The following is a 24,509-nucleotide window of genomic DNA, read 5'->3' on the forward strand; positions in this document are numbered from 1 at the left end:
TTTAAATCCTTAGCACTGCCAAAATGCTTAAATTTATGGTAATCTTAATGAGTTTATGTCAGTTGTTTGCGAAGATCTCATTAAATGGCAGACTTTTATATGTATAAATTATACAGGGCTAGGCATTCAATTGCAGGGCAATCACAAATTTTCGTGCAAGCTTCAGCAACTCAAAGCAATCAGATATCAGAAGTTGTTTGATCTACGCATCTTGTTTACTAAGTAAAGCGTTTATATTTTATCCTAATGAACAAATGCACATATGTATTCCAGGCATCTTAGTCCTTTCTAACTTATGTCCTATTAAAATATTTCATTTACATAGAACATTGAAGCATATCACAACACATTTATCCCACATGTATTTATCTTCTAATACAAAAGTAAAACAGTATCACAGAATATTTCAACGAAGTGCACAATCAAGAAGTTTCACAGAAGTATGCACTTTCTTTTGAGCTGTTACAATCAGTGAATAGGATAACAGGCACCTCTCTTAACTTTTATTTTCTTAAATTAAGTACAAACAAATTAAGTTTGACAACAAAGGGTCCTATGGTACGCTAAGCCCCTGACAGCTGTGACTGAACAGAACATTGCGGCACCCAGAAATATAACCAGACAATTTCTGCTAAGGCAAGCACAGGTATTTCAATTTTTAATTTTACACTTCTGCCAAACTTAGTGTGAAAGAAGGTGTATGTGTGTGCTTGAGCTTTCCACAATCCTTAAAGACGACAAGGACATTTACTTCCTCCACATGCTCTTTAAACTTTGGAAAGGAGGCCTGACTCAGGGGCACTTGCCTTAATGAGATTTTGGATTTCTTTGAATTTTGGGTGCTCTTTATCAGCTACCAGCTGCAGCAAAATAGCTTCACTAGTAGTAACTATGATTCCAGTACGAGCAAGACGCTGAAACAAAAAAGAGCAGAAGAAAAAAAATGTCAGATCTTCGAAGCATGAAGGAGCATACACTGCTTGAAAGAGATGGTTGTTATTTTTAAAACTACCTACTATTAACAAAGGTATCACTGGCTGAATTCCAGTACTTCCTAACAACGCCATTTATAATACTGGAATGGAAATTGACCATTGGTGGACTTGGGAAAAATGCTCTACTGGGTTACAAATAAGGCTTCCAAGTTGGACTGGATTTTTTCCCCAAGATTTAAAATGTAGTAGACCAACTCTCTCTTCTATTAACACCCCATCCCCTTGTGCACTTGAGCAGATTAGCTTCCTTAACTCTCATACAGACTTGAAAGGCCTTAGGAAAAAAGAATTGGGAAAAGGGAAAATACCTAAATCCAAGCAAAAAGAATTAAGCAAGAAATATAATCGTACCAATTTTTCTTTCTGGACTTGTTTACATGGTAGTATTTTGGTCTTTGGTCTACACAGCACACTCACACTAATAAACCCCAGAGACAGAGAAAAGCTTTTCAACAGAACATATACATCATACTAGTACAATAGTAGATGGCTTTAATGGACATCTCATTACAGCTTAGTAACTCCCAAGTTAATTCTGAAAGACTACAGAATTAAAAGCACAGCTACATAAAAAGCAAAACTGAAAGAGGTCTGCTAGATCTTTTATGTGTACTAAACAGAGCAATTCTCCGTGCAGCCCAAGCCATATGACATACTGCAAAGTTTTTACACTTCTAATAGTGTGCTTGTTGCCTGTATAGCAGAGTCATCCTTAAGTTAACGCTGCCCACCTACCCGCTTGCCTTAAGTCTCCCAATAGAACATATGATTTGGCAGTAAAACTCCTACTGGATCCATCTTTCCCTCAGTCATACTCTGCCCATCAAATCTAATGCACCTACATGGTCCTGAATTAACCAAAGTAAAAGGTAAAAAATGTCTTCAGTCCGGTTTCTACTGCAATTATTAAAGAGGTGCTCCAAACTTTCTAGAGAAGACATAAATCACTGCAGTTAAGTTGTTTATATTATTAAGTAATGATGAGAAAAATTACTAATTTAGGGGACCACTAAAGTGTGGCTGATCTTCAAGGAAAGGAAATGCTTTCTTAGATCACTGCCTTCCAGAAGAAAGAAACAAGCATACGCTCATTTACACCAAAAGAATAAATTAGAATAGATGAGGAAGAATAAAGAAATTCAGCAGGAACAGACTCAGCTGCCTTAATTCAAGACCAAATAGTGACACAAGGCTTTAGCAGCAGACAGGGCAGAGATCAAGAACGGCCACAATCTTGACCAGCTGGGATGAATTATTTCAGCAAGTTCTCATGAAAAGACAACTTAATACTCACTAATTAAAAGACTCCAACTAGCAGCTGTCAGCTGTACGTTAAGACTAAAGACCTCCTTCAATGCTTTGGTATTTTACCAATTTTCTAAGGAAGCACAAAGCCATGATCAGTCAGGATCACTGACATTCTCCCTGGTTGTGTTTCCTTCTCCTGGTCTCCTGCTCCTTATTGTGCCCAGATTTTGTTTATTCTAGCCCACAGCCCCCAGTTCTACAGTACGAAGAGAAGACAGAGTTCGCAGGGACAGACAGGGAGAAGGATTCCCCAGATCATACTACAGTGCTGACTGCTTCACAGTCCACAGCAAAACATTTTTCTTTGTGAGAAAGTTTTGAAAGACCATACTAAAAATTTCCTTAATACTCATCAGTTTTCTTGAATTACAGTTTTTGCAAGTTTTGCAGTTTTGCTTTTGAGATGATCAATGCCTTTTTGACTGGAAAGAAAAGAAAAGCTAACTGCTGAGTAATTCAATCTCTGTTGCACTGAACCAATTTCTATGTTTGCAAACACAGTGTAAGTGATAAACAAATGTACAAAGACATAAAAAATGGCAAACAGATTCCAATGTCAGTTTTGTCTGTTTCATCTGCTACTGCTATCATCACAATACAACATTCACTTAGGAACTTCACGATTTCAGTCATTTCTACACTCTGTGTGTGATTATGAAGTATTTGAGAGATGACATTTAAGCTTCCACTTAATTCAAGTTTATGAGAAACAGTAAAAATTACAACTCTTCTTCAATTCTATGAAAAAGAGTACAAAATAGTAGATATTGTTAGCTTCAATTTCCAAATAAACACAGAGGCTCAGGACAAAACCTTCAAAAACTATATATCAGTTTTTGATGTTCAGCAATGGAAAGTTAGAGCACACCATAGAAATTCCATTTGCATAAATTTTCTAGCACATAGTTACTTTTAAACTATCCTGTTATATTTATCTCCACTTTCTCAACACGTATGTTAAACTACTAAATCTTTGACTAAGCCCCATGAAGGGGGAAAGAAAGTCTTTACTATAATCACAGTCGTGAGATTAAGCTTTAATTTTCACTGATGAAGAAGAACAGAGGGAGGGACAGATAAGAATAAGTTTTGAACAGAAACACTTATTATACTCCTCTACATTTCAAGGATTTTCAGCAGCAGAACAAATACTGTTTGGAACAACAAAAACAAAAGCTCTGTAGTACTTTTATTCTGTTGTAAACACTCCTTAACAAAATGTCAAGAAATGCAAATGGTTATACAGAGAAAACCATACTGCATGAAACAATCACTTTTCTAAACCTAATATCCCAAAATGGTTTCTACATATTACATCAAAATTTAGGGTGGAAAAATAAAAAAAATATTTCTCTACTGTGGAATTGTTCTGAGAATCACAGCATCTTCCTCTTCTTAAGTCTGCATATGATTACAGTCAACTGTCCTGAGAAACTCCTTGTCAGAAATAACAAATACAGAAATTAACATAGAAGCTGAAGGGATAATAATCCTTAATTAAGAAACATTACCTCAAGAGCAAACATTCTGTCCATCATACTTCTTGATGAGGTGGCATCAGCTACAATATGAACTTCCAGACCTCTGCCAATTAATTCCAGTGCTGTTTGCTGGATGCAGACATGAGTCTATAGGAGAGGAAACAAAGGCCAAAAAAAAAAAAGATGCAAATAAATCACTACTCTATCATGCACTATACTACCTGTATAGTATAGTGCCTAATTAAATCACATAATTAATTAGAGTTCAAATAAGCATAAGAATGGAGAGGCACATACTTCTACTCCAAACAGGACAACACTGCGGACTCCAGGAATCTCTGCTAATGCTGCTTCAACTTCTGGCAAAACCATTGAAAATTTTGTTTTGGGAAGCACAAGTTTAGCTCCTGTTAAATCAATTTCTTGTACAGTGCTGCCAAGGCCTTTGGGATACTGTTCTGTTACAATGACTGGAATTCCTAAGAGCCGCGCACCTTGGAGCTGTCAGGGGAATGGAAAAGAAAGAGACAAAAATAAATTATCAAAGAATGACAAAAGCAAAGAAATGCCTATTATTTGAAACTGAATAATCTATAAGATAGCTATATATAGCAATTTAAATATGTCATCAAAACTTACTACAATGGAAAACAACCAACATACCAGCCGTTGACCTACGCTGATGATATCACCGAAGTATTTTATGGCAGGACGGAATCTCTCTTGCATATCACAACAAAAAAACACAGTGCTTGATGGTGTCAGGTTGCCTAAAGTAGTCATCTGAAAAAGAAAATGATGTTTTTAATGCTAGTGAGAGCCTTTCTGAAGAAGCAGCAGAACAAGAAGTCTGGAAAGCTGGTGTCCTAGAGCACCAATGGGCACCACGAAGATCCACCCACTCCTGATGTAGATTTTGTTTGCTGTAACTAAAGCATTATGCCTTGCAAGAACCATTTTCCCTGAGCAGGGTTCCATAAAACCTGGCCTCGTGCTCTTGTGAAGCTTCTGTGCATTGACTCAAGCACTGCTGAGATTAGCTGACTGGCCTTTGTGGAGCTTTCCCATCACCCAAGCAGTATGTGACTCAGTCCTCTGCTCTTGCAGAAACTCTTTCTGCAGATCAGTGTGCCACTGTGCCTGCACATTCGGTCCTGAAGGGGAATTTTCTCTCTATCACCCTCATTCATTGGCCCCACTCATTGGGCCCTCACTGCAAGAAAGACATTGAGGCCCTGGAATGTGTTCAAAGGAGGGCAACAAAGCTGGTGAGGGGTCTGGAACACAGGCCATATGAGGAGAGGCTGAAGGAGCTGGGAATGTTCAGCCTGGAGAAGAGGAGGCTCAGGGGAGACCTCATTGCTCTCTATAACTTCCTGAAGGGAGGTTGTAGTGAGCTGGGGGTCGGCCTCTTCTCTCGTGTCATTAGTGATAGGACCAGAGGGAATGGCTTCAAGCTACGGCAGGGGAGATTCAGGCTGGACATCAGGAAGTATTACTTTTGAAAAAGGGTGGTCAGGTACTGGAATGGACTGCCCAGGGAGGTGGTGGAGTCACCGAGCCTGGGGGTGTTCAAGGAAAGGCTGGATGTTGTGCTGAGGGACATGGTTTAGTGGGAGCTATTGGGAATAGGTGAACGGTTGGACTGGATGATCTTTTAGGTCTTTTCCAACCTTGGTGATTCTATGATTCTATGCAATTCTATGATTCCTCATGCAATGATTCTGCAAAGCCTCTCTTTCCTGACTCAAGCATCATGGTACTTGGTCCTTTGCTCTTGCAGTGCTACTAAGCCCTGATTCAAGCCCCACTGGTCCAGCACTGGCCTTTGAGAGCTTCCTTCCCTTCAACTTGAGCCAAAGAGTCTCACCAAGGGAACATCTTTCCTCTGTCTCAAGGGCTGTATTACCTGTTCCTCAGACAGTGCAAGCCTTGCACCTCTGTCTAAAAGCCACAGAGAGGGGATGTGTGCTCTTGCAGGGCATCTAGACCATTCAGGTGCCCTACAACACTATGGAGCCTTGCCTACTGCCCAGGCAGCACCTGTTGTCACAGCAGGGGAATGAAGTCCTTGCAGGGCCAGACCCCAGTGCCATGAAGAAGGAACATGTGGTCCTGCAGCATTTCCGTGTACTGAGGAGAAAGAACTCCACGGAGCCAGATATGGTCTACTCATGCAAAGCCTCTACACCTACCTTTGTCTGCCACAGGGTCTGGATCCTGCACTCGCAAGGCACCTGAATCAGGATAAGAGCCACTTCTGAGGCCCCACGGTGTTCAGCTCTAACAAATGAGGCACAGAGAGAGCAGAGGACAAGGCCCGTGGTAATCTAGCAAGGGGAAAGAAGCCAGCCATACAAAGTGAGCAGCAGTATGATAGGCATCTGCTGGCTTTCACACCAAGAGCTGCTGCTCGATCCTACATAAAGACACACGCGTCAATTGCCACAGACACAGCTGGTCCTGCAGGCCTCAGGCACAAAGTGGGAATCAGGGAAAATCTGAGCTTGGTAAGGTTTCTGACACTGCAACTTCTGGAAGTCCTTGCACATTTGGGAAACTCTCTTACCTTTCACATTGGCAATGCTTTATCTTCCTGGACTTCACTGTGCATCCATCCCTTAGGCTTGTGAGATTTATGTTTTGGATTAGTCATGAAGGTCTTGAAAACTTCCACACTCAGGGCAGCACTACCTTGCTGAATAGCTCACTTGGTGTTTTTTCATTTTTCCTTTCCTCCAGCCCTAAACCTCTCCAGTCACAGCTGATATGACTGTCTCCGCTTCTCCCATCTGGCACTGTTGTGAAGAGCCCGTCCCGTTCCCACAATCCCTTCCCCACCAGCACCATGTAGTCCTCATCAAAAATACATCCCACTCACAGAGCAAGTGCTCCAGCCATACTGCATCACTGCTCCTGAAACACGTAGCCCTCACTGCTCATATCCAGGCAGGGCGATACGCAGCCAGCTCCTGCTTACAGTTCAGATGAGCAAGCAAGGTCTGGAGTCAGGAGCATTAGTTGCCTTCGTGCTGGTTTTGTGTCCTGGCAGTGGGGGCACTCGGGAGACACAGCACTCACAGAAGCAGAGGAAAGCTGTGTGTGGCACACTCCATGGAAAGCTGGCAGGGTTTCCTCCTTCAGGAACTCCCCCCCCCCTCCAGGTCAGGATATGATGTGGCCTCTCTGTCTTTTCCAGTAGCACCTGCTGCAGCAACACAGAATCACAGAATTGCTCAGTTTGGAAAAGACCTTCAAGATCATCAAGTCCAACCACAACCTAACCATATTACCCTAGCAACTCTCTGCTAAATCATGTCCCTGAGCACCACATCCAAATGGTTTTTAAACACATGCAGGGATGGTGACTCAACCACCCCCCAGGGAGCCTATTCCAGTGCCTAACAACCCTTTCTGCAAAGAAGTTTTTCCTGATTTCCAACCCAAACGTATCCTGGTGCAACTTAAAGCCATTTCCCCTCATCCTGTCACCCGTCATCAGTGAGAAGAGACCAACCCCGCTCTCACTGTAAGCCTTTCAAATATTAGAAGAGAGAAGTAAAGTTTTCCCTCAGCCTCCTTTTCCCCAGACTAAACAGCCCCTTTCTTTCAGTCTCTACCCGTAAAGCACATTCTCCAAGCCCTTCACAAGCTTGCTGCCCGTCTTTGGACCTGCACCAGCAGCTCAATGTCCTTTCGGTACTGGTGTGCCAAAAATGAACAGAGTACACGAGGTCAGGCCTCACCAATGCCGACTACAGGGGCAGGATGACTTCCCTAGTCCTGCTCACCACACCATTCCTGACACAAGCCAGGATGCCACTGGCCTTCTTAGCCACCTGGGCAATCTGCTGGCTCATATTCAGCTGACTGCCCATCAGTACACCAAGGTCCCTTTCAGCCCAAGATCTTACCAGCCACTCCTTCCCAAGCCTATAAAGTTGCCTGGGGTTGTTGTGACCAAAATGCAGGACCCAACTCTTGGCCCTATTGAAACTCATACAGTTTACCATCAATCCCATCCATCCAGTCTATCCAGGTCCCTCTGTAGTGCCCTTCTTCCCTCTGACAGATCCACACTCCCTCCCAACTTGGTGTCGCCTGCAAACTTACTGAGGATGCACTCAATCTCCTCATCAAGATCGTTAATAAAGATGTTAAATAGAAGCAGCCCCAGTATGGAGTCCTGGGGGACACCACTTGTGACCAGCCACCAACTGGATTTAATTACATTGACCACAACAATTTGGGCATGGTCATCCAGCCAGCTTTTCACCCAATGGAGTGTATGTCCATCCATACCAGCTTTTCCATGAGAATGTTGTGGGGGACAATGTCAAAGGCTCTACAGGAGTGCAGGCAGACCACATTGACAACCTTACCTTCATCCACTAAGCAAGTCACCTTGTCATAGAATGAAATCAGGTTTGTCAAACAGGATCTACCACTCGAGAAGCCATGCTGACTGGGCCTGATCCCCTGGTTGACCTTTAACTGGTCCACGATGGGGCCGGAGATTATCCATTCCATAACCTTCCCTGGCACCGAGGTGAGACTGACACATCTGTAGCTACAAGGATCATCTTTCCAGCCCTTTCTGAGGATGGGTGTCACATCTGCCAGTCTCCAATCTGCCGGGACATCCGCGGTTTGCCAGGACTGTTGACGAATGATGGAGAGCGGCTTGGCAAACACATCCACCAACAAGTGAATGTCCCATCCCTGGAGATACCCAAGGTCAGGCTGGACCAAGCTATGAGCAACCTGATCTAGCTATAGGTGTCCCTGTTCATTGCAGAGGGATTGGACAAGGGGACCTTTAGGAGTCCCTTCAAACTCATATAATTCTATAATTCTATTATTTATATAAAACACTAGTGAAAATTCACTGACTAGTACTAGCCCACTTTTAATGCACTATAACCAAGTACAGAATTTAAGCCTGTAATTTTAGTTGAAATAGGAATAGGATATTGAGACATCTGTACTTTCCATATTCTCAGAAAAAAATAGACTAATTTTGAGTTGATAAACAGGTGCATCCAAAGATGCTTAGAAATGTGCATATACATTTTTGAAGCACTTAAATACACACATTCTTCTACCTCTGTATCTTTTTATTTTAGTGAGGAGAGGAGGAGAGACATTACCAACCAAGCAAAAAAAAAAAAAAGAAAGAAAAAAGTGGCCTTTGCTCGTTCCAGCTGGACTATAACCAAGATATTATGACCACCATGTACAAATGACTCATTGACTTTGTAACATTGATGAACCATCTTGCAGACAAGGGAGCTCTGACCAACCATTTATTTTTTATATTCAACTTAACAGGACTCTCAGATTCTTGTTTCATTAGTCAGTGTTGTCATAGGTACTGCATAGGTACTGAATGAAATTGCATGCGTGTGTCCTACATTTCCTTTTCTAAAGAATAGCAATCATATTTAAGAATGAAGTATCAAATAAAAAGTCATCTTTCCAGCCTTTTTTGAAGATGGGTGTCACATCTGCCAGTCTCCAATCTGCTGGGACACCCGCGGTTAGCCAGGTCTGTTGACAAATGATGGAGAGCGGCTTGGCAACCACATCCACCAACTCCCTGAGTAATCTAGGGTGCAATTCATCAAGCCCCATGGACTTGTAAGCATCCAGCTTCAGAGCAGGTCCAAAACCATCTCACTGTGAATTGTGCAGGGCCTATTCTGCTCCCCATCCCTATCTACCAGTGCAGGGGGCTTTGTGCCCAGGGAGTAACAACTCTTACTATTAAAGACCGAGGCAAAGAAGGCATTAAGTACCTCAGCCTCATCCTGATCCTTGGTCACTAAGTTGCCCTCGATGTCCAACAAGGGCAAGATTCTCCCTAGCCCCCCTCTTGCTGTTGATGTATTTATAGAAATACTTATTGTTGTTTTTACCTTAGTTGACAAGCTCAGTTCTAGCTGGGCTTTGGCTTTTTTAATTTTCTCCCCACACAGCTTCACTATGTATCTGTATCTCATCATAAGTAGCTTGCTCACTCTCCCAAAAACCATAAACTTTCCTTGTGTTCTTGAGTTCCAGCTAAAGGTCTCTGTTGAGCCACTCCAGCCTCTTTAGTCCGTTGGCTTGTCTTCCATGACTTGGACACGGTCAACTCCTGCACCTTCAAAATTACTTCCTTAAAGTATTCCTAGCCTTCCTGGGCCTAGACTCCCATGCTCTCCAAAACTACCTCCCAAGGGCCCCTCTCAACCATGATCCTAAAGAGGTTAAAGTCTACCCTCCAGAAGTCCGAGGTGGCAGTTCTGCTGACTCCCCTCCATGGTTCAACAAGTATCGAGAAATCTACTATCTCATGATGACTATCCCCCGGATGGCCTCCAACCTTTACATCCCCAACAAGATCTTCTTTGTTAACAAACAGCAGGTCCAGGATTTTGTTTCCCCTTGTTAGCTCCTTCACCAGCTGTGTCAGGAATTTATCTCCCACACACTCTAGGAATCTCCGGGACCGTTCTCTACCTGCTGTACTATAAATCCAGCAGATGTCTGCGAAGTTGAAGTTCCCCACAAGAACAAGGGGAAGAGACAGTGGGACCTCACCCAACTCTCGGTAAAGTGTCTTGTCCACCTCTTCATCCTGGTTGGGTGGCCTGTAGAAGACTCCCATGATAATATCAGTCCTAGCGGCCTTCGCTTTTATTCTGACCCACAAGCTCTCAACCCTATCATCACCATCATTAATTTCCATACATTCACATTCTCCCTTTACATAGAGGGCTACACCACCACCTTTCTGCCTTGCCTATCTCTTTTGAAAAGTCGGTAGCCATCCATCACTGCACTCAGCTGAGTCATTCCACCATGTTTCCGTGATGGTGACTATATTGTAGCTTTCTGACCGCACAATGGCCTGCAGCTCCTCCTGTTTATTACCGATGCTGCATGCATTAGTGTAAAAGCACCTGAGCTGGGCCTCCTTTTGAGTGGCAGTAGTCCTAGTACCCTCATGACTATACTCAGGTTTCCATAGCCACCAACCTCACACCAACCCTCATGTTCTTCCTACAAAAGGGTGAGTCGTTCTCCTCCTTCACCGAGACACAAGACTGTGGGATCTTACTAGCACATCCCTCTCCTACAAGCACCAGACAGAACATACGGGCTCCATTCTAGTGACCCCAGTTACATCCCCACTGCCCTTCATACCTAGTTTAAAGCTCTATCAATGAATCTTCCCAACTCCCATCTTAAGACCCCTTTCCAGTGGTAGGAGAAGCTACTCCTATCAGTTGCCAGCAGGCCTGGTCTCATGCAAACATCAGTGAGAGGCGGAGGCTGGTCATTGCCCACTCTCCCCAGCCAACCACTGCAGGTGGACATTATGGCCTCAGCACTAGAGAATCACTGCTGTATATGTTTGGACACCTGTGGCAACAGCAGCTCCATGATGCCATGCCTTCATCAGTTCTTGTTTCAATACATCCATCAGTGGGCTAAGAGAAAGCCCCAGTTTTCCCTCTGCAAAAGAAGGGTTAGCTCCATTCTGCACTTGGTGAGGACAAACAAAGACTCTGGGATATCAGTCATGGTCCACCAGGCAGGGAGAGCTGCTAGACACCTAGGCTCCCAATCACAGGCTGTGAGTCCAGGGCTTCCATGGGTAGCCTCCAACCCCACATATGGGCATATCTCTACAGCCAACATCCAGCTATTCTCAAGCTCCTGCTGCCCTGGCTGCATCAGGAGTTGGAGCGGATCTTGGAAGCTGGGATGCTTTCAGCCTCTGAAGTGTGGTGCCTCATCATCTCCAGACTGTGCTTCTGTAGCCTGGATGAGGCAGTTCTCACTGTGCTACTGCATACCTGTCTGAGAGGACAAAGAGCTGACTTTGTGCAACGGTTCTTTGCCACAACTGTGCAGCAGCGCAGTAGGGAGGACTCCCATGATGCCAGAGGACATGACAGAAGCCCCAGTCCCTGTTGCCTACCCAGTGGGAACTCCTGCGCACAGCTAGAACTCTCCAGCACAGGATCCAGCACAGGAAAGATCCCCAGAACCTAAACGCCTGAACTCCCTGGGGGTCACAGCTGCACCCCATGCATCCCTGTTCCTGTGCCTGGGAATCCAGAAGTGCTCCCAAGAGGAACCAGAGAAGACACTCCACTGCTGGCCAGGGCAAATACCGCATACATGGAGGGTCCTGGAGACAGAGAAGGTCCTGAGCCTTCCAGAACTCTTTGCTGTCCTACAAGAGGCCACCACACCAGCAACACCAGGACTTCACCCCACAAGCTGACAAAACAAGGATTTGGCCAGCAGATGGGACAGACACCAGCTGTCAGGGACATCAGAAGGTTCACAGCAGATGAGCTGAGCAGATGTAAGACAGATAAGCTATACAAAAAGCCACAATACTACTAGCGATTCACTTATCATTGCTATCCCTATCCCTGAAAAAAGTACTCCAATACAGGGTCACAAAGAAGCTCCCAGCTGAGCCTGGAGGTATTTTAGGGGAATCTCATAACAAATACCTGAAGGGAAAGTGTGAAGAGGACAGAGCCATGCTCTTAGTGATGCCCAGTGAGAGAACAAAAGACAACAGGCACAAACTGAAACATGGGAGGTTCCCTTTCAATATCAAGAAGCACTCTTTCATTTTGAAGTTGCCCAGGCAGGTGGAGTCACCATTCTTCAGAAATGCTCAAAAGCCCTTTTTGAAGTGAGAAGTGGGATTAGATGACTTCAGGAGGTCCCTACTCACCTCTGCTATTCTGTGGTGGAGGTGACAACCTGCAAGGTCATCAGGTTTCCCCCACTCTCCATTAAGATCTCCATTAAGGACTGATCTTGCCCAGAGCACTGGGGAATGGGCAAGGCAGAGAGGCTGGTATTGAGAATGGTCAGCTTGGTGGCCAGCATGTAACAGCCTCAGGAATCAGATAATGAACCTGATCTGCACGATCTTTAAGCCCCGTCTGTGCAGCATGGGTCTTTGCCTTCATTCTTGGAAAACCTCCTTCTCCTGCTGGCACAGTTATCATCAGGCCTAGCTCTCTGTTCTTGCACAGCCTCTCTGCTTGATTTGAATATCCTAAGTCTTGGCTCTCTGCTTTTCAGAGTTAAAATTAATGCTACTTCATACTAACATCACCTTAGTGGGAGGTATCCCTGCCTATAGCAGGGGGGATTGGAGCTAGATAATCCTGAAGATGTTCCAACCCAAATCTATGATTCTATGATTCTTCTTTGATAACATGTAGGAGGGGCAGGTGAGTTCCCTCTGTGTTAAGAAATGAAGAGACCATGAGGAGATCACTCTGAGAAGCAGTCAGAAACAGGTTGAGAGCCTGTGGATTAAAATTAGGAATGAGATCAAAGCTAAACTGATAGTCCAGGTCTACTACAGGCCACCTATTTAGAGGATTCTGTTGATGAGACCTTCCTGCTTCAACTGCAAAAAGTTTCATTTCCGGACGGGTGATTTCAACAACCCAGATATCTGCCAGCAAGATAACACAGTGAACTGTATGCATTCCAGGAGACTCCTGGAGTCCACTAAGTACAACTTCCTGTTTCAACTACTGGACCAAACAATCAGAGGCGAAGCTTTGCTGTACACAGTGCTCACCAATGTGGAGGAGATAGTTAACAATATTAAGATTGGAAGTAGCCTGGGCTGCAGTGACCATGCCCTAGTTGAGCTCACGATTTCGAGGAACACAGGCCTGGCAATGAGTGGAGTGAGGACTATGAACTTTAGAAGAGCAAAATTCAGGTTGCTTAAGGAATTGTTGGACAAAATTCCTTGGGAAGAAGTCCTCAGAGACAAAGGAGTGGTACAAAGCTGGCTACTCTTTAAGGACACCTTTTTGAGAGTGCAAGAGCTCTCTGTTTCGCACAGTAAGTAAGCGGGCAGTGAAGGCAGGAAACTGACATGGTTTGGCAAGGACCTGCTGGGCAAACTGAAGCACAAGAAGGGCAAGTACAGGCAGAAACAAGGATGTGTCTCCTGTGAAGAATACAGGAATGCTGTCTGGGCTTGTAGAGATGGGATTAGGAAAGACATGGTACAGATGGAACTGAACTTGGTCAGGGATGTTAAAAACTAGAAAAGATTCCAAAGGTACGTGGTCAGAAGAGTCAGGCTCAAGACAGCATACTTCTGCTAAATGAGTAAGAATTGGCTACAACAGATATGGAGAAGGCTGAGGTGTCAAGTTCTTTGCCTCAGTCTTCACTGACAGCCAGGATTCTCACATACCTGAACCTCTAGTTGGCAATTAAGGGAGTAAACACACCTCCACTGCAAGGGTGGAGCAAGTCTGAGACTGACTCATGAGACTGACCAGGTACAAGTAAACAGGGCCAGATGACATGCATCCCAAGGTCCTAAAGGATCTGGCTGCTGAGATGTTCTCCGTCATATTTGAAAAGTTATGACTGTCAGGTGAATTCCTCAGGGACTGGAAAAAGGGAAACATCACTTCCACTTACAAGAAAGGGAAGAAGGAGGCCCCAGGGAACTACAGGCTGGTGAGCCTCACCTCTGTGCCTGGGAAGATCATGGATCAGATCCTCCTGAATCACATTTTAAGGCAATGAAGGATGAGTGGGTGATCTGAGAAAGCCAGCATGGCTTCACCAACGGAAAGCCATGTCTGAACAGTCTGGTAGCTTTCTATAATGGAGCTAGATTAGTGGACAAAGGGAAGGCAACTGCTGTCATCTACCTGGACTTTTGCTAGGCCTTTGACATGGTTTCTCATCACATACTTACCTCTAAATTGGAGAGATACGGAATTAGTTGGAAGGTTGTTACAGAGGGTTCTTTTCAATGGTTCTACATATGTCCAGGTGGAGATGGTAACAAGCATTGTCATAGAATGATAGAATGGCCTGGGTTGAAAAGGACCATAAAGATAACCTAATTTCAATCCCCCTGCACTGGGGGTGGGATCACCAACCACTAGACCAGTGGCTGGTCTAGTCCCCTGTCCAGGTCCCCGGCACCAGTACTCTTTAACATCTTGATCAATGAGATAGAAGATGAGATTGAGTGTACCTTCAGCAAGTCTGCTGATGATACCAAGCTGAGTGGTGCGGTTGATCCAATAAAAGGAAGGATACCATCCAGCGGTAGATAACTTAGATAAACTTGAAAGGTGGGCCCTTGTGAAACTAACTAGAAAGAAAAGTGCAAGGTTTTGCACTTGGATTGAGGTACTTTCAGATATGTAAACAAACTGGGAGAAGAGCTCCTTGAGAGCTGCCCTGCTGAGAAGGATTTAGGGGTCCCAGTTGATGAAAAACTTACCATCAGCACTTCACAAGCACTCATATCCCAAAATGCCAATGGAATCCTGGGTTCCATCAGAAGAGGAGTGGCCAACAAGGTGACAGAGGTGATTAGCCCACTCTACCCTGCCCTCACAAGGTTCCAGCTGGAGTACTGTGTTCAAGTCTGAGGTCCCCAAAACAGGAAGGATGTGGAGCTTTCAGCTTTGCCATTCAGAGGGACCTCAACAGACTCAAAAAGTGGGTCCAGGTGAATCTAATGAGGTTCAACACAGCAAAGTGCAAGGCTTTGCACTTGGGTTGGAGGAATCCCAGGCATTTATACAGACTGGGAGGAGCAATCCTTGAGAGCAGCCCTGCAGAGAAGGGCCTAAGGGTCCTAGTGGAAGAAAAACTTAAGCTCTTGCAGCTTGGAAAGCAGATGGTATCCTGGGCTCCATCAGAAGAGGAGTGGCCGGCAGAGACAGAGAGGTGACTGTCCCTCTCTACTCTCTCTTGTGACATCCCATCTGGAGTACTGTGTCCAGATCTGGGGCCCCCAGTACAGGAAAGACAAGAAGCTGTTGGAGAGAATCCAGAGGAGGGACACAGAGATGATTAGAGGGCTGCAAAACCTCCCCTACAATGACAGGCAGAGGGAGCTAGGCTTGTTCAACCTGGAGAAGAGCTGGATGTCAGGGGGAAGTTCTTTGCAGAGAGAGTGATGAAGTGCTGGAACAGACGGCCCAGAGAGGCTGTGAATGCTTCATCCCTGGAGGTGTTGAAAGCCAGGTTGGATGGGGCCCTGGGCAGCCTGGTCTAGCAATAAATATGGAGGTTGGTGGCCCTGCTTGCAGCATGGGGGGTGGAGCTACATGATCCTTGAGATCCCTTCCAACACAAGCCATTCTGTAATTCTATGATTCTTTCAGAGAGGATCCAGAGGTAGCCACAAGAATGATCCAAGGGCTGGAGCACCTCCCCTCTGAAGACAGGCTGAAGGAACTGGGCTTGTTCAGCCTGGAAGAGAGAAAGCTGAGGGGAGACCTCATTGCGGCCTTCCAGTATTTAAAGCAAGTTTATAAACAGAAGGAAAATCAACTTTTCACAAGGGTATATACTGATAGGACAAGGGGGATCAGTCTGGGGAAAAGGAAGCTGAGAGGATACCTTACTGCTCTCTTAGAGAAAGGTGACTGTAGCAAGAGCAGGGTTGGTCTCTTCTCACCTGTGACAGGACAAAGGGAAACGGCCTCAAGTTGCACCAGGGTAGCTTTAGGTTGGATATCAGAAAAAGCTTCTTTACAGAGAGGATTGTTAAGCAGTGCAATAGACTCCCCAGGGAAGTGGCTGAGTCACCATCCTTGAATGTGTTTAAAAACCATCTGGATGTGGTGCTCAGGGACACGATTTAGCAGTAGGTTGTTAGAGTTAAGGTAGTATGGTTGAGGTTGGATTTAATGATCTTGAAGGTCTTTTCCAACCTGAGTGATTCTATGATTGTATGTTTCTAAACTAGAGGAGCGGAGATATAGATTATATGTCAGAAGGAAGGTTCTGGGTTTTTTTTGTTAGCTTTTTTGTTTTTACTAAAGAGCCGTGAGGTACTGGAACAAGCTGCCCACAGAGATTGTGGATGCCCCATCCCTGGTGATGTTTAAAGTCGGGCTGGAACCATTCTATGATTCTGTGATACTTCGAGCCAAAACAGAAGGAGAAAAATTGTTCCAGTCTGATTTCAATATATTTCTAAAATTAATGTGATACGAGTGGTACTGTATAGGGACAAATAGGCAATCAGGATTTTATTGCATGGGAGACAAGACAATCTAAATGTACATGGAAAATTCTAAGCTCTGAAAAGGGATGGAAGAACACATTACTTAAAGTATCAGGGAAAAAGAAAAGCTATCAACAGCAGGAGTACATTCCTAGAATTCATTTTCATCTCTCCATATCTTAGAGCTGACACAAAATTAAGATAAATTAAAGATTAAAAAAAAAGACTTCCATTTTATACAAGCTTTAAGCAGCACACATACACATAATTGCATCACGTAGTCAATTTCTTTTGTCTATGAGATCTTCTAGCACAAAGTTGATGAAAGACCAAAGGCTAAAATGAAAGTGGAGAAGGTTGACAGTATTGCTGCCAGAAAACGCACTGAATAAATATTAATGATAAAAATAATATTCTAGATTTCCCCTTGAGCAGGCAGAGTCCAATGGAAGTGAGATTTAAAAAAAATATTTTGAAAAAATCACAGAGTTAAAGTCTGCATTTTGGCACAATTTGAAAGAGTGCTTTTTATTTGTATGAAATTACTTGCATTGCCTGCAGAAACAAGAGATAAGGCTACAGCTAAAGGCTACATTTAAAAAAAAAAAGCAACTGCACACTATTCTTAATTACAAGACAACCCTAGAGAAATTACATCCATTCAGGAGCTTTTCAGAACACTTAAATCAAACTGAATGAGTGCTCCTGGCAAGTACCCATTAATTTTATACACTTCATATTTTGCAAATTAAGATTCAGACATTTTAAGCTAAAATAAAAATCACAAAACCAGTAAAACACTATATTTCAAAAGAACAGAGAATCAGGAATCCTTAAATATTACTCACAGATCTTTCACCGATTCATCTTTTAGTTCTTAAACGAATCAATTTGATCTCAAAGACTACAAAACTACAAAAGAAGCCATGTTCACTTGCATGAAATGGTTTGTTTAAGCTGCTGTGAAAGTTATTTCCACATTAGAAATGTAGAAAGTAAATTCCCACACCTCACAGTTTGTGTGCCAACTGCTCTCAAAGCATCAAATACTCCTAATAGAAGAAGGGCAAAGCAGCACATAAAAACTTTACTTCAGATGGTGGAATCTCCATTCTTTGAGGTTTTCAGCAGACAGTGAAGAAAAACACCCCATTTGTCTCTGCACATGCATTAGGTAGAGTGGCCACTAGACACACCTCTACTAAATTCTTCTGCAGTTCTACACAGTGAGACATCACTGTCCTCAGCAGAGGAAAAAACATGAGCCAATAGGAAAAGCCAACAAGAAGTTGATGAGTCTAGCCTTGCAGAAGGATCAAGAGCACCAAAATGTTCTTCATAAATACCTACTCCGTTTGATGCATTTTAAAAAAGGGTCACAATTTACAGGGCCTATACCTTCCATCCCACAGCTCTGCTGTTTTGACTTTGCAATATTTTCACCCACAACTCCTTTGTTACAACTTAAGAGCATTATTTCAAGTTCTGTCCACAGTGGATTTGAAAAGCAAGCGTATTACCTCCTTCTTTCATACAGACACCTACACACAACCACTACTACCACATCTCACTTCAGCCAGCCAACACTGCCTTAACAACACTACTTCTTTGTCATACTGCTACTCAGCACTAGGAAGGCCTCAGAGAAGACTGGTCAATTCACAGTCCATACAGGCTCCATTCAACTACTTTCCAGTATGCTATTTGCTCTTTCCACGATTGATGATATTTAAGACTCCAGAAATCCCATTTAACATCAAAATCTTTACTTGAGCACTCCCTCATCTTTTATTTCTGTAGCTGATTTTTTCTACTTCAGTGCAATACTTTCCTGTTTCCATTTTCAGCTGCACGATGTTATACTCCACCTATCCAACTTACCAACAAAATCCCAATTTGTATATTCTCAGATGCTTACAGTTTCTCCCAGCTTGGAATCTACTGTAAGAACAGCATTTGTCTGAAGTTTGACAGTGTTTTCAAACATTGGACTCAGAACAGACCTTACCACACTCAATTCGTTATTTGTCCCATTTGACAGTGAAGCACTGAAAACAAAGAAGCCCCTTTCCAGACAGCATTCTTTTTACACTTCCATTGAATCCCATGTTTTTACAGCAAATAACACAAGGAGCAGGTGCTCAAGTTTTGTATCTGCTTTCTTTTATTATCAAGTTGGTTTAATGCAACAATTTCTGCACCTAAGTTTAATATAAAGAACATTATAAAATAAAGTTGTGTTGTGTATGTTTGCTACATAAAAACTTTCACAAACTCTAACAAATAAATCTTACATTAGTTCTCATTTTTACTTATGAACTTGGAGTTTGTAATGAGCAATGCAACACGTGGCAAAAGAACCCAGAAGTAGATGATGAGTTCAAAATCAATACCAGCTGTTTTTCCATAGAACCAGATATTTGAAAAGACAAGAGAATGGCAAAAATTAGGCAGGCTGGGAGGCTGGTGAGCAGAAACAGTGCTTGATGACAGCCAAACAATTCTCTGTCAAAATCCACACCAAGTAAAATCTCTTTTTTTTTTTTTTGGGGGGGGGGGGAGTGAGGGGGGGTGGAGGAGAGAGGGCTAGAAGAGTAGGGCATAGAGAGAGGTAATGGTTATCACCTGAAGTTTCCCCAAATTGTATGCAAGCTCTTGCATTTGTTTCATTTTGCCTCTCTTATTTATCAGGTCCTTCTCCCTTCCAGCTGGAAGTTCCACCTCAAAATAAGAATTAGTGTGTCAGATGGCAACACAACCTGATGCACTTCTTTTACCCAGCTAGAGAAATCATCTCTGAGACCATATCCAGACTAGGATTTAAAGGTATACTGCCAGAGGTTATACAGCTTTAAATCTCACCCCAGAAAAGGGCCAGGTGTTTTTATCTATCATCTGTATACAAATATCTATTCTACTTACAAATAGATATTCATATATATAGATCATAGATATTCATATATATCCATCTATTTCACCTCTTCAGATAATTATTAATCATATGAAGTGTGACTATGATGAAGGACTGTAATTACAGAATCAATTTCACAGAAATATTAACATATACTGGCTCTTTGTCTGTACTTTCCCCAGTTGAAATTAAGGGAACCATTACCCATAAAAAACAGAGTTTTCCCCTAGCACATGTAATGAAAGAGAACTGAAGCAGAGTCCCATGTGACAACGCTTGCAAATCTATTGCCAAGGTTGCCCTCTACTACAGCAGAATGGAGGATCCATAGCTACAGCATTTCAAAAATTACCTTAAAAGACAACAGTGAAAAGAATCTCACTTATTTTAAAAGGAAAAGTTTACTGTTTATCACAACAACTTTATTATCACAACTTTATTATCACAAAGTGAAAATAAACTGAAGAAATTCACTTTAATATAGTTCAATGGAAAAATTGGCTGTATGTATTCATGTCAGGAAGACATCTATTTATTCTGTTAGGCTGAACTGCAGCATTTTATATGCAACACAGCACCTAAAAGTAAAGATTAAGCTACATCAGCACATCACAATCATATAAGTAAGGCTGTATTTCTTCAACAAAATTTGTCATGATCAAAATGCTTGCCATGGATTAAGAATACATAAGTAATTTGGATTGGAAGAATCCTAAGTTTCAAAGTGCTCCTGCTCTCTTCCTCCTTTCCCCTCCTTCCATTTAGAAATACTGGATTTAACTGTAACAGAATCAAAATTTAAAGCCACTGGTTTAAAAAAAAAATTGGAACTAAACACAGTTTCCCTCATCAGATCCATATACTGCAGCCTGTTCTCAGACCAAGCTCTGCCTGGCCCTGAGAAAATGGACTGAGCCTTCAGATTTAGAGTTACTTCCCATTCGGAAGCGTTTAAATATTAGATGTGTGCAGAAAAAAAAAAAAAGAAAAAAAACCATCACACACAAAAAAACCTTTTTTTATCCAAGTGTATTTACTTTATGTTTCAGTAACAATGAAATACCATTCTCCTAGCAGACTTTGCAGACAAGATACATGAGTCACCAACACATCTTTCAAAAGAGCCTGAAGCGGAAGTGCTTTACACAATTATTTCAATAATAATCTTACACATTTACAAGGTTATAAACATTGAACTACAGAAGTACTACTGACTGGAAGTCACCTTGAAGTTCTGGCAGCAACAGTGAACTCTCAGGAGTATATCTGAATGCTGTGTGAACTCCTCTATCACCTGGTCATAATGAGGATCGCTGTTTTCTCTCCTGGTACATCTGTTTTCTCTTTACTGTTCCTCTTCTCAAAGAAGGTTACAACTTTTACAGCAAGGTTCCCCCACCCTGGGCATAAATATCACTCTATTAAATGCTTTAAAACATGTACGTTCTCTTTAACGGCTTCTCAGTTTCCAAGCAAATACCCTCCGTACCAGCTGTCAGAGGTGAAAGAAAAAGTCCCTCAACACTGCAAGCATATGACTGAGAAGCTTCAGGAGAAGTAACCAAGTTGAACAACTGGCTTTTCTATAACCTCCTCTACAACACCTGATGGAAACTGGAAGTTCAAGAGCATGCTCTGTGCCAGTACAACTAAACAGAACAAACATACCTATATGACCACAGTGCAAAGGCACAAATGAGACTGGAGAAAAAACATCAGTAAAAAAATGTTCCCATACAGATAAAACCTTGAACCTGCACAAAAGTGGCTCTCAGAGAAGAGCATATGGTAATTTCTCAGCAAGATTACTCTCTCCCTCATCTTCCAAGGCAGGAAATCGGAATAGGCCGGTCAGGCACCATTCTCTGGTGGTACTTCAGATATTGCACAAAGATATTTTCCACAAGAAAAAATGATCATTCCAGACAGATACATAACCTTCCCAGGGCTTAAAAAAAAACAATCTGCATTCACAACTAAGTGCATATATGTAGTTATAAACATCTGTGTAAAAAATAACGAAATTAATGTCTAGAAATATGTATTTATGAATCTTAATCTTAAAACAAATATATTTCTAACGGTGCAAGTCACAACACATCAGTAATGAAAGAATGTCCTCCTCAAAAGACACATTCAAAATGGTACTTTGACCCACTGTGTAACATGCAGGTCTGACAAACCTACGTCACATGTAACTGCTGAAAAAACATCAGGAAAAAAGAAGGCAAATAATAGCAGCAATGTATGAACAGTACAAGGAAAAAAAGTGTAACCTTCTCTTCTCTCCATCTTATGCATCACGCAGGACACAAAGGTCTTAAAAAGCACAGCTCTGTGTATCAAAGTGCTCCCTCAAAAGAGCTGTCTCCAGGCACCTGCTGGGGGCTTAGGGCGAGCTGAATGACGCTGCTTATCTCTCCATCTCACTCTCAGCTGCTGAATCACATCAAGGAAACAACAATGAATTAACACCGCTCTCATATCAACAGTTGCTACTGTCATAGAATTGTAACAGCATCAGTGAAAGCATCAGTGAAATCAATTAGACAATGTGCTTACACTGTGATTCATCTTGGAACCCAGCATTCAGTTACAGCTACCTAGTTGCTGCACTTGGGCAATGATATATTTCTGTGTCCCAATACTGACCTTTTACACAGAGGTTTCTACAGTGACCTTTTACATACAGCTATGAATGCTCAGGCTGCATTTACGGCTTCACTACAAACGATACCAGAAAGGTCTCTGCAAAGTGGCAATCTGTACACAGAAGTAAGAAATAGAACTATGACCCCGCACTGCTGTTACAGCCTGAGATTACGCATGTTCTGTTTTTAAAATCCTTGCTTGACTTAACACTGCCCGTACAAATTCTTTGTGCAAGTCGGGGAGATGACCTCCTCTTCGGCTGGAGCACCCACCCATTTCATCTCCAACATACAAAGAAGAAAGGTTTTAAACTGAATTCAATTAACAACAAACAAGAAAGTGAATAATAAATGACAAAATAAGTTATTAAATGAGTTCAGTTCTTACTTTTATATCCATACACGGGGTTAAAGAAAGGAAAAATGACTTCAAAGGCATCCTTGACACACAGCCTATGCGAGGCAGGCCACCTTGGAAGTTTATGAGCTTAAGGCACTACGATTAAGCAGAGTTTGCAAGCACTGTGAGATGGATCATTTCTGGAAGCAGGGAGAAAACGAGCCATGGCTCAGTTTAAGACATCATGTTTTCAACTTATTAGTAATTTGGGCTTGTCAGAGAGAGAAGTTCTGAATTACATATTAAGAAGCATGTTCTGAGTTAAAACTGTGTTCTTTTTTTAAAGGTCAAATTATTTAATGTTGAAGAAAGGAAAAAAGAAATGTTGCTCCCAGTGCAAGTATTGCAGAATGGCTGGCATGAATCTCCAGTGCACAGAGTCTGAAACACAGCGTGGGACCTGTCTGGCAGGCTGCTCTCCTGGTTCGTGCCTGCACAGGAAATCCCATGGACCCAAAAGCCATGAAATCGAGCTCTGATAGAGCCCTATTTAAGAACAATCTTTTAGCTTCCGCCTAGTAGTGTTGCCATTACCTGAAGCTGGGCACACCGGCAGCCTCTTTTAAAGGAGAAGTTATTTCAGCCACCGTACAGCTCTGCCGTGCACTATGTGAAACAAGTTCTCATTCACGGAATACAAAACCGGGCTATCAAACCAGCGTGGCGCAGCGCGCCCGCCTCCCTGCCCAGTAGCACAAAACTTTCCGCGGAGAAGAACGCCAGCAGCGCCCGCTGCGCTACCATCGGGGAGCGGCTCTCTCAGCACCGCCGTGCCCCGGGGGCTGCGGCTGTCGGACGGCTCCGGCCGCACCGCGGCAGCGCTCGCCCCGCTATGAGCCACTGCTGGACTTTGCCGCCCCATCCCCGTTCCGCCAGCGGCTCCCAGCACCAGTCGCTCGTGCCCGAGCGACTGGGAGCGGGCACGGAGGAGGCTCCACGCGGCCGGGGAGGGCGGCGGTGGCAGGACAGGGCCGCCCGCCCACACCTGTGGCAGCCGTCTGGGCGGACGAGGCTCTCACCTGAATCTGCAGCGGCACGAGGCGCACCTTGCAGCGCTCGCTGACCACGAAACCCTTGGGCAGGTCGATGTATTGGCTCCACTCCTCGGCAAACAGCTGCACCACGAACTTGCGATGTATGTCTATCTGGTCCCCGTAGAGGCTGAGGAACTTCTGAATCAGCAGCTCGTAGCCGGCGCCGTGGGGCACGGTCGATGGCCGCGCGAAGACGGAGAAGCAGAAGAGGACGGGCACGGAGCCGCCACCCGCAGGCGAGCAGCCAGCGCCCGGAGGAGCGGCTACCGCCGCCATCTTCAGGGGCAACCAAGCCAGCTCGCTGCGGTCCGCGCCGCCGCTCCTCCTCCTGCCGCCTCCTCCCCCGGCAGGGCGGGCGGTGCCGGCGGCCCCCAATCCGGACGGCGGCTCCGCCCTCCTTACCGTGGGGCCGGGACCTGCCCCGCTGCCCTCGGAGCGCGGTGGAGCGTTGTGGGGGGTCGGGCGCTTTCTTTCGGGCGGGCGGCGAGGCGCGGAGTGCAGTGTCGCTCCCCCCGACGGGGCGAGCCCAGTACTGAGGACCCGAAATGGGGCTGGGTCAGCTGCCCCGTTCCCCGGCGGGACGTGCTGTCTGCGCGGCCCGCAGCGAGGAAGCGGGTTGAAAACGTCGGCGCGGCCGCACAGCACGCACGATGCAGAAAGCGGCCGTGAGTGTGGCACGGGGCTTCC

At 44.0% G+C, this 24,509-nt stretch overlaps 1 protein-coding gene across 1 annotated transcript; it reads right to left on the reverse strand.

The window, feature by feature from the left end:
* Positions 1-767: 767 nt before the first annotated feature.
* Positions 768-24,208, reverse strand: ISOC1 (isochorismatase domain containing 1; the record flags this gene model as incomplete). The annotated part of the gene is made up of 5 exons (XM_079548505.1): positions 23,808-24,208; positions 4,448-4,567; positions 4,082-4,285; positions 3,815-3,931; positions 768-914 (listed from the first exon to the last, which is right to left on the reverse strand). Exons 1-5 carry the CDS (start codon positions 24,096-24,098, stop codon positions 768-770), a joined length of 879 nt encoding a protein of 292 aa, XP_079404631.1. The 5' UTR covers positions 24,099-24,208.
* Positions 24,209-24,509: the final 301 nt, after the last annotated feature.

The sequence above is a fragment of the Tetrao urogallus genome, assembly GCF_951394365.1.
Source record: "Tetrao urogallus genome assembly, chromosome: Z".
Taxonomy (NCBI): domain Eukaryota; kingdom Metazoa; phylum Chordata; class Aves; order Galliformes; family Phasianidae; genus Tetrao; species Tetrao urogallus.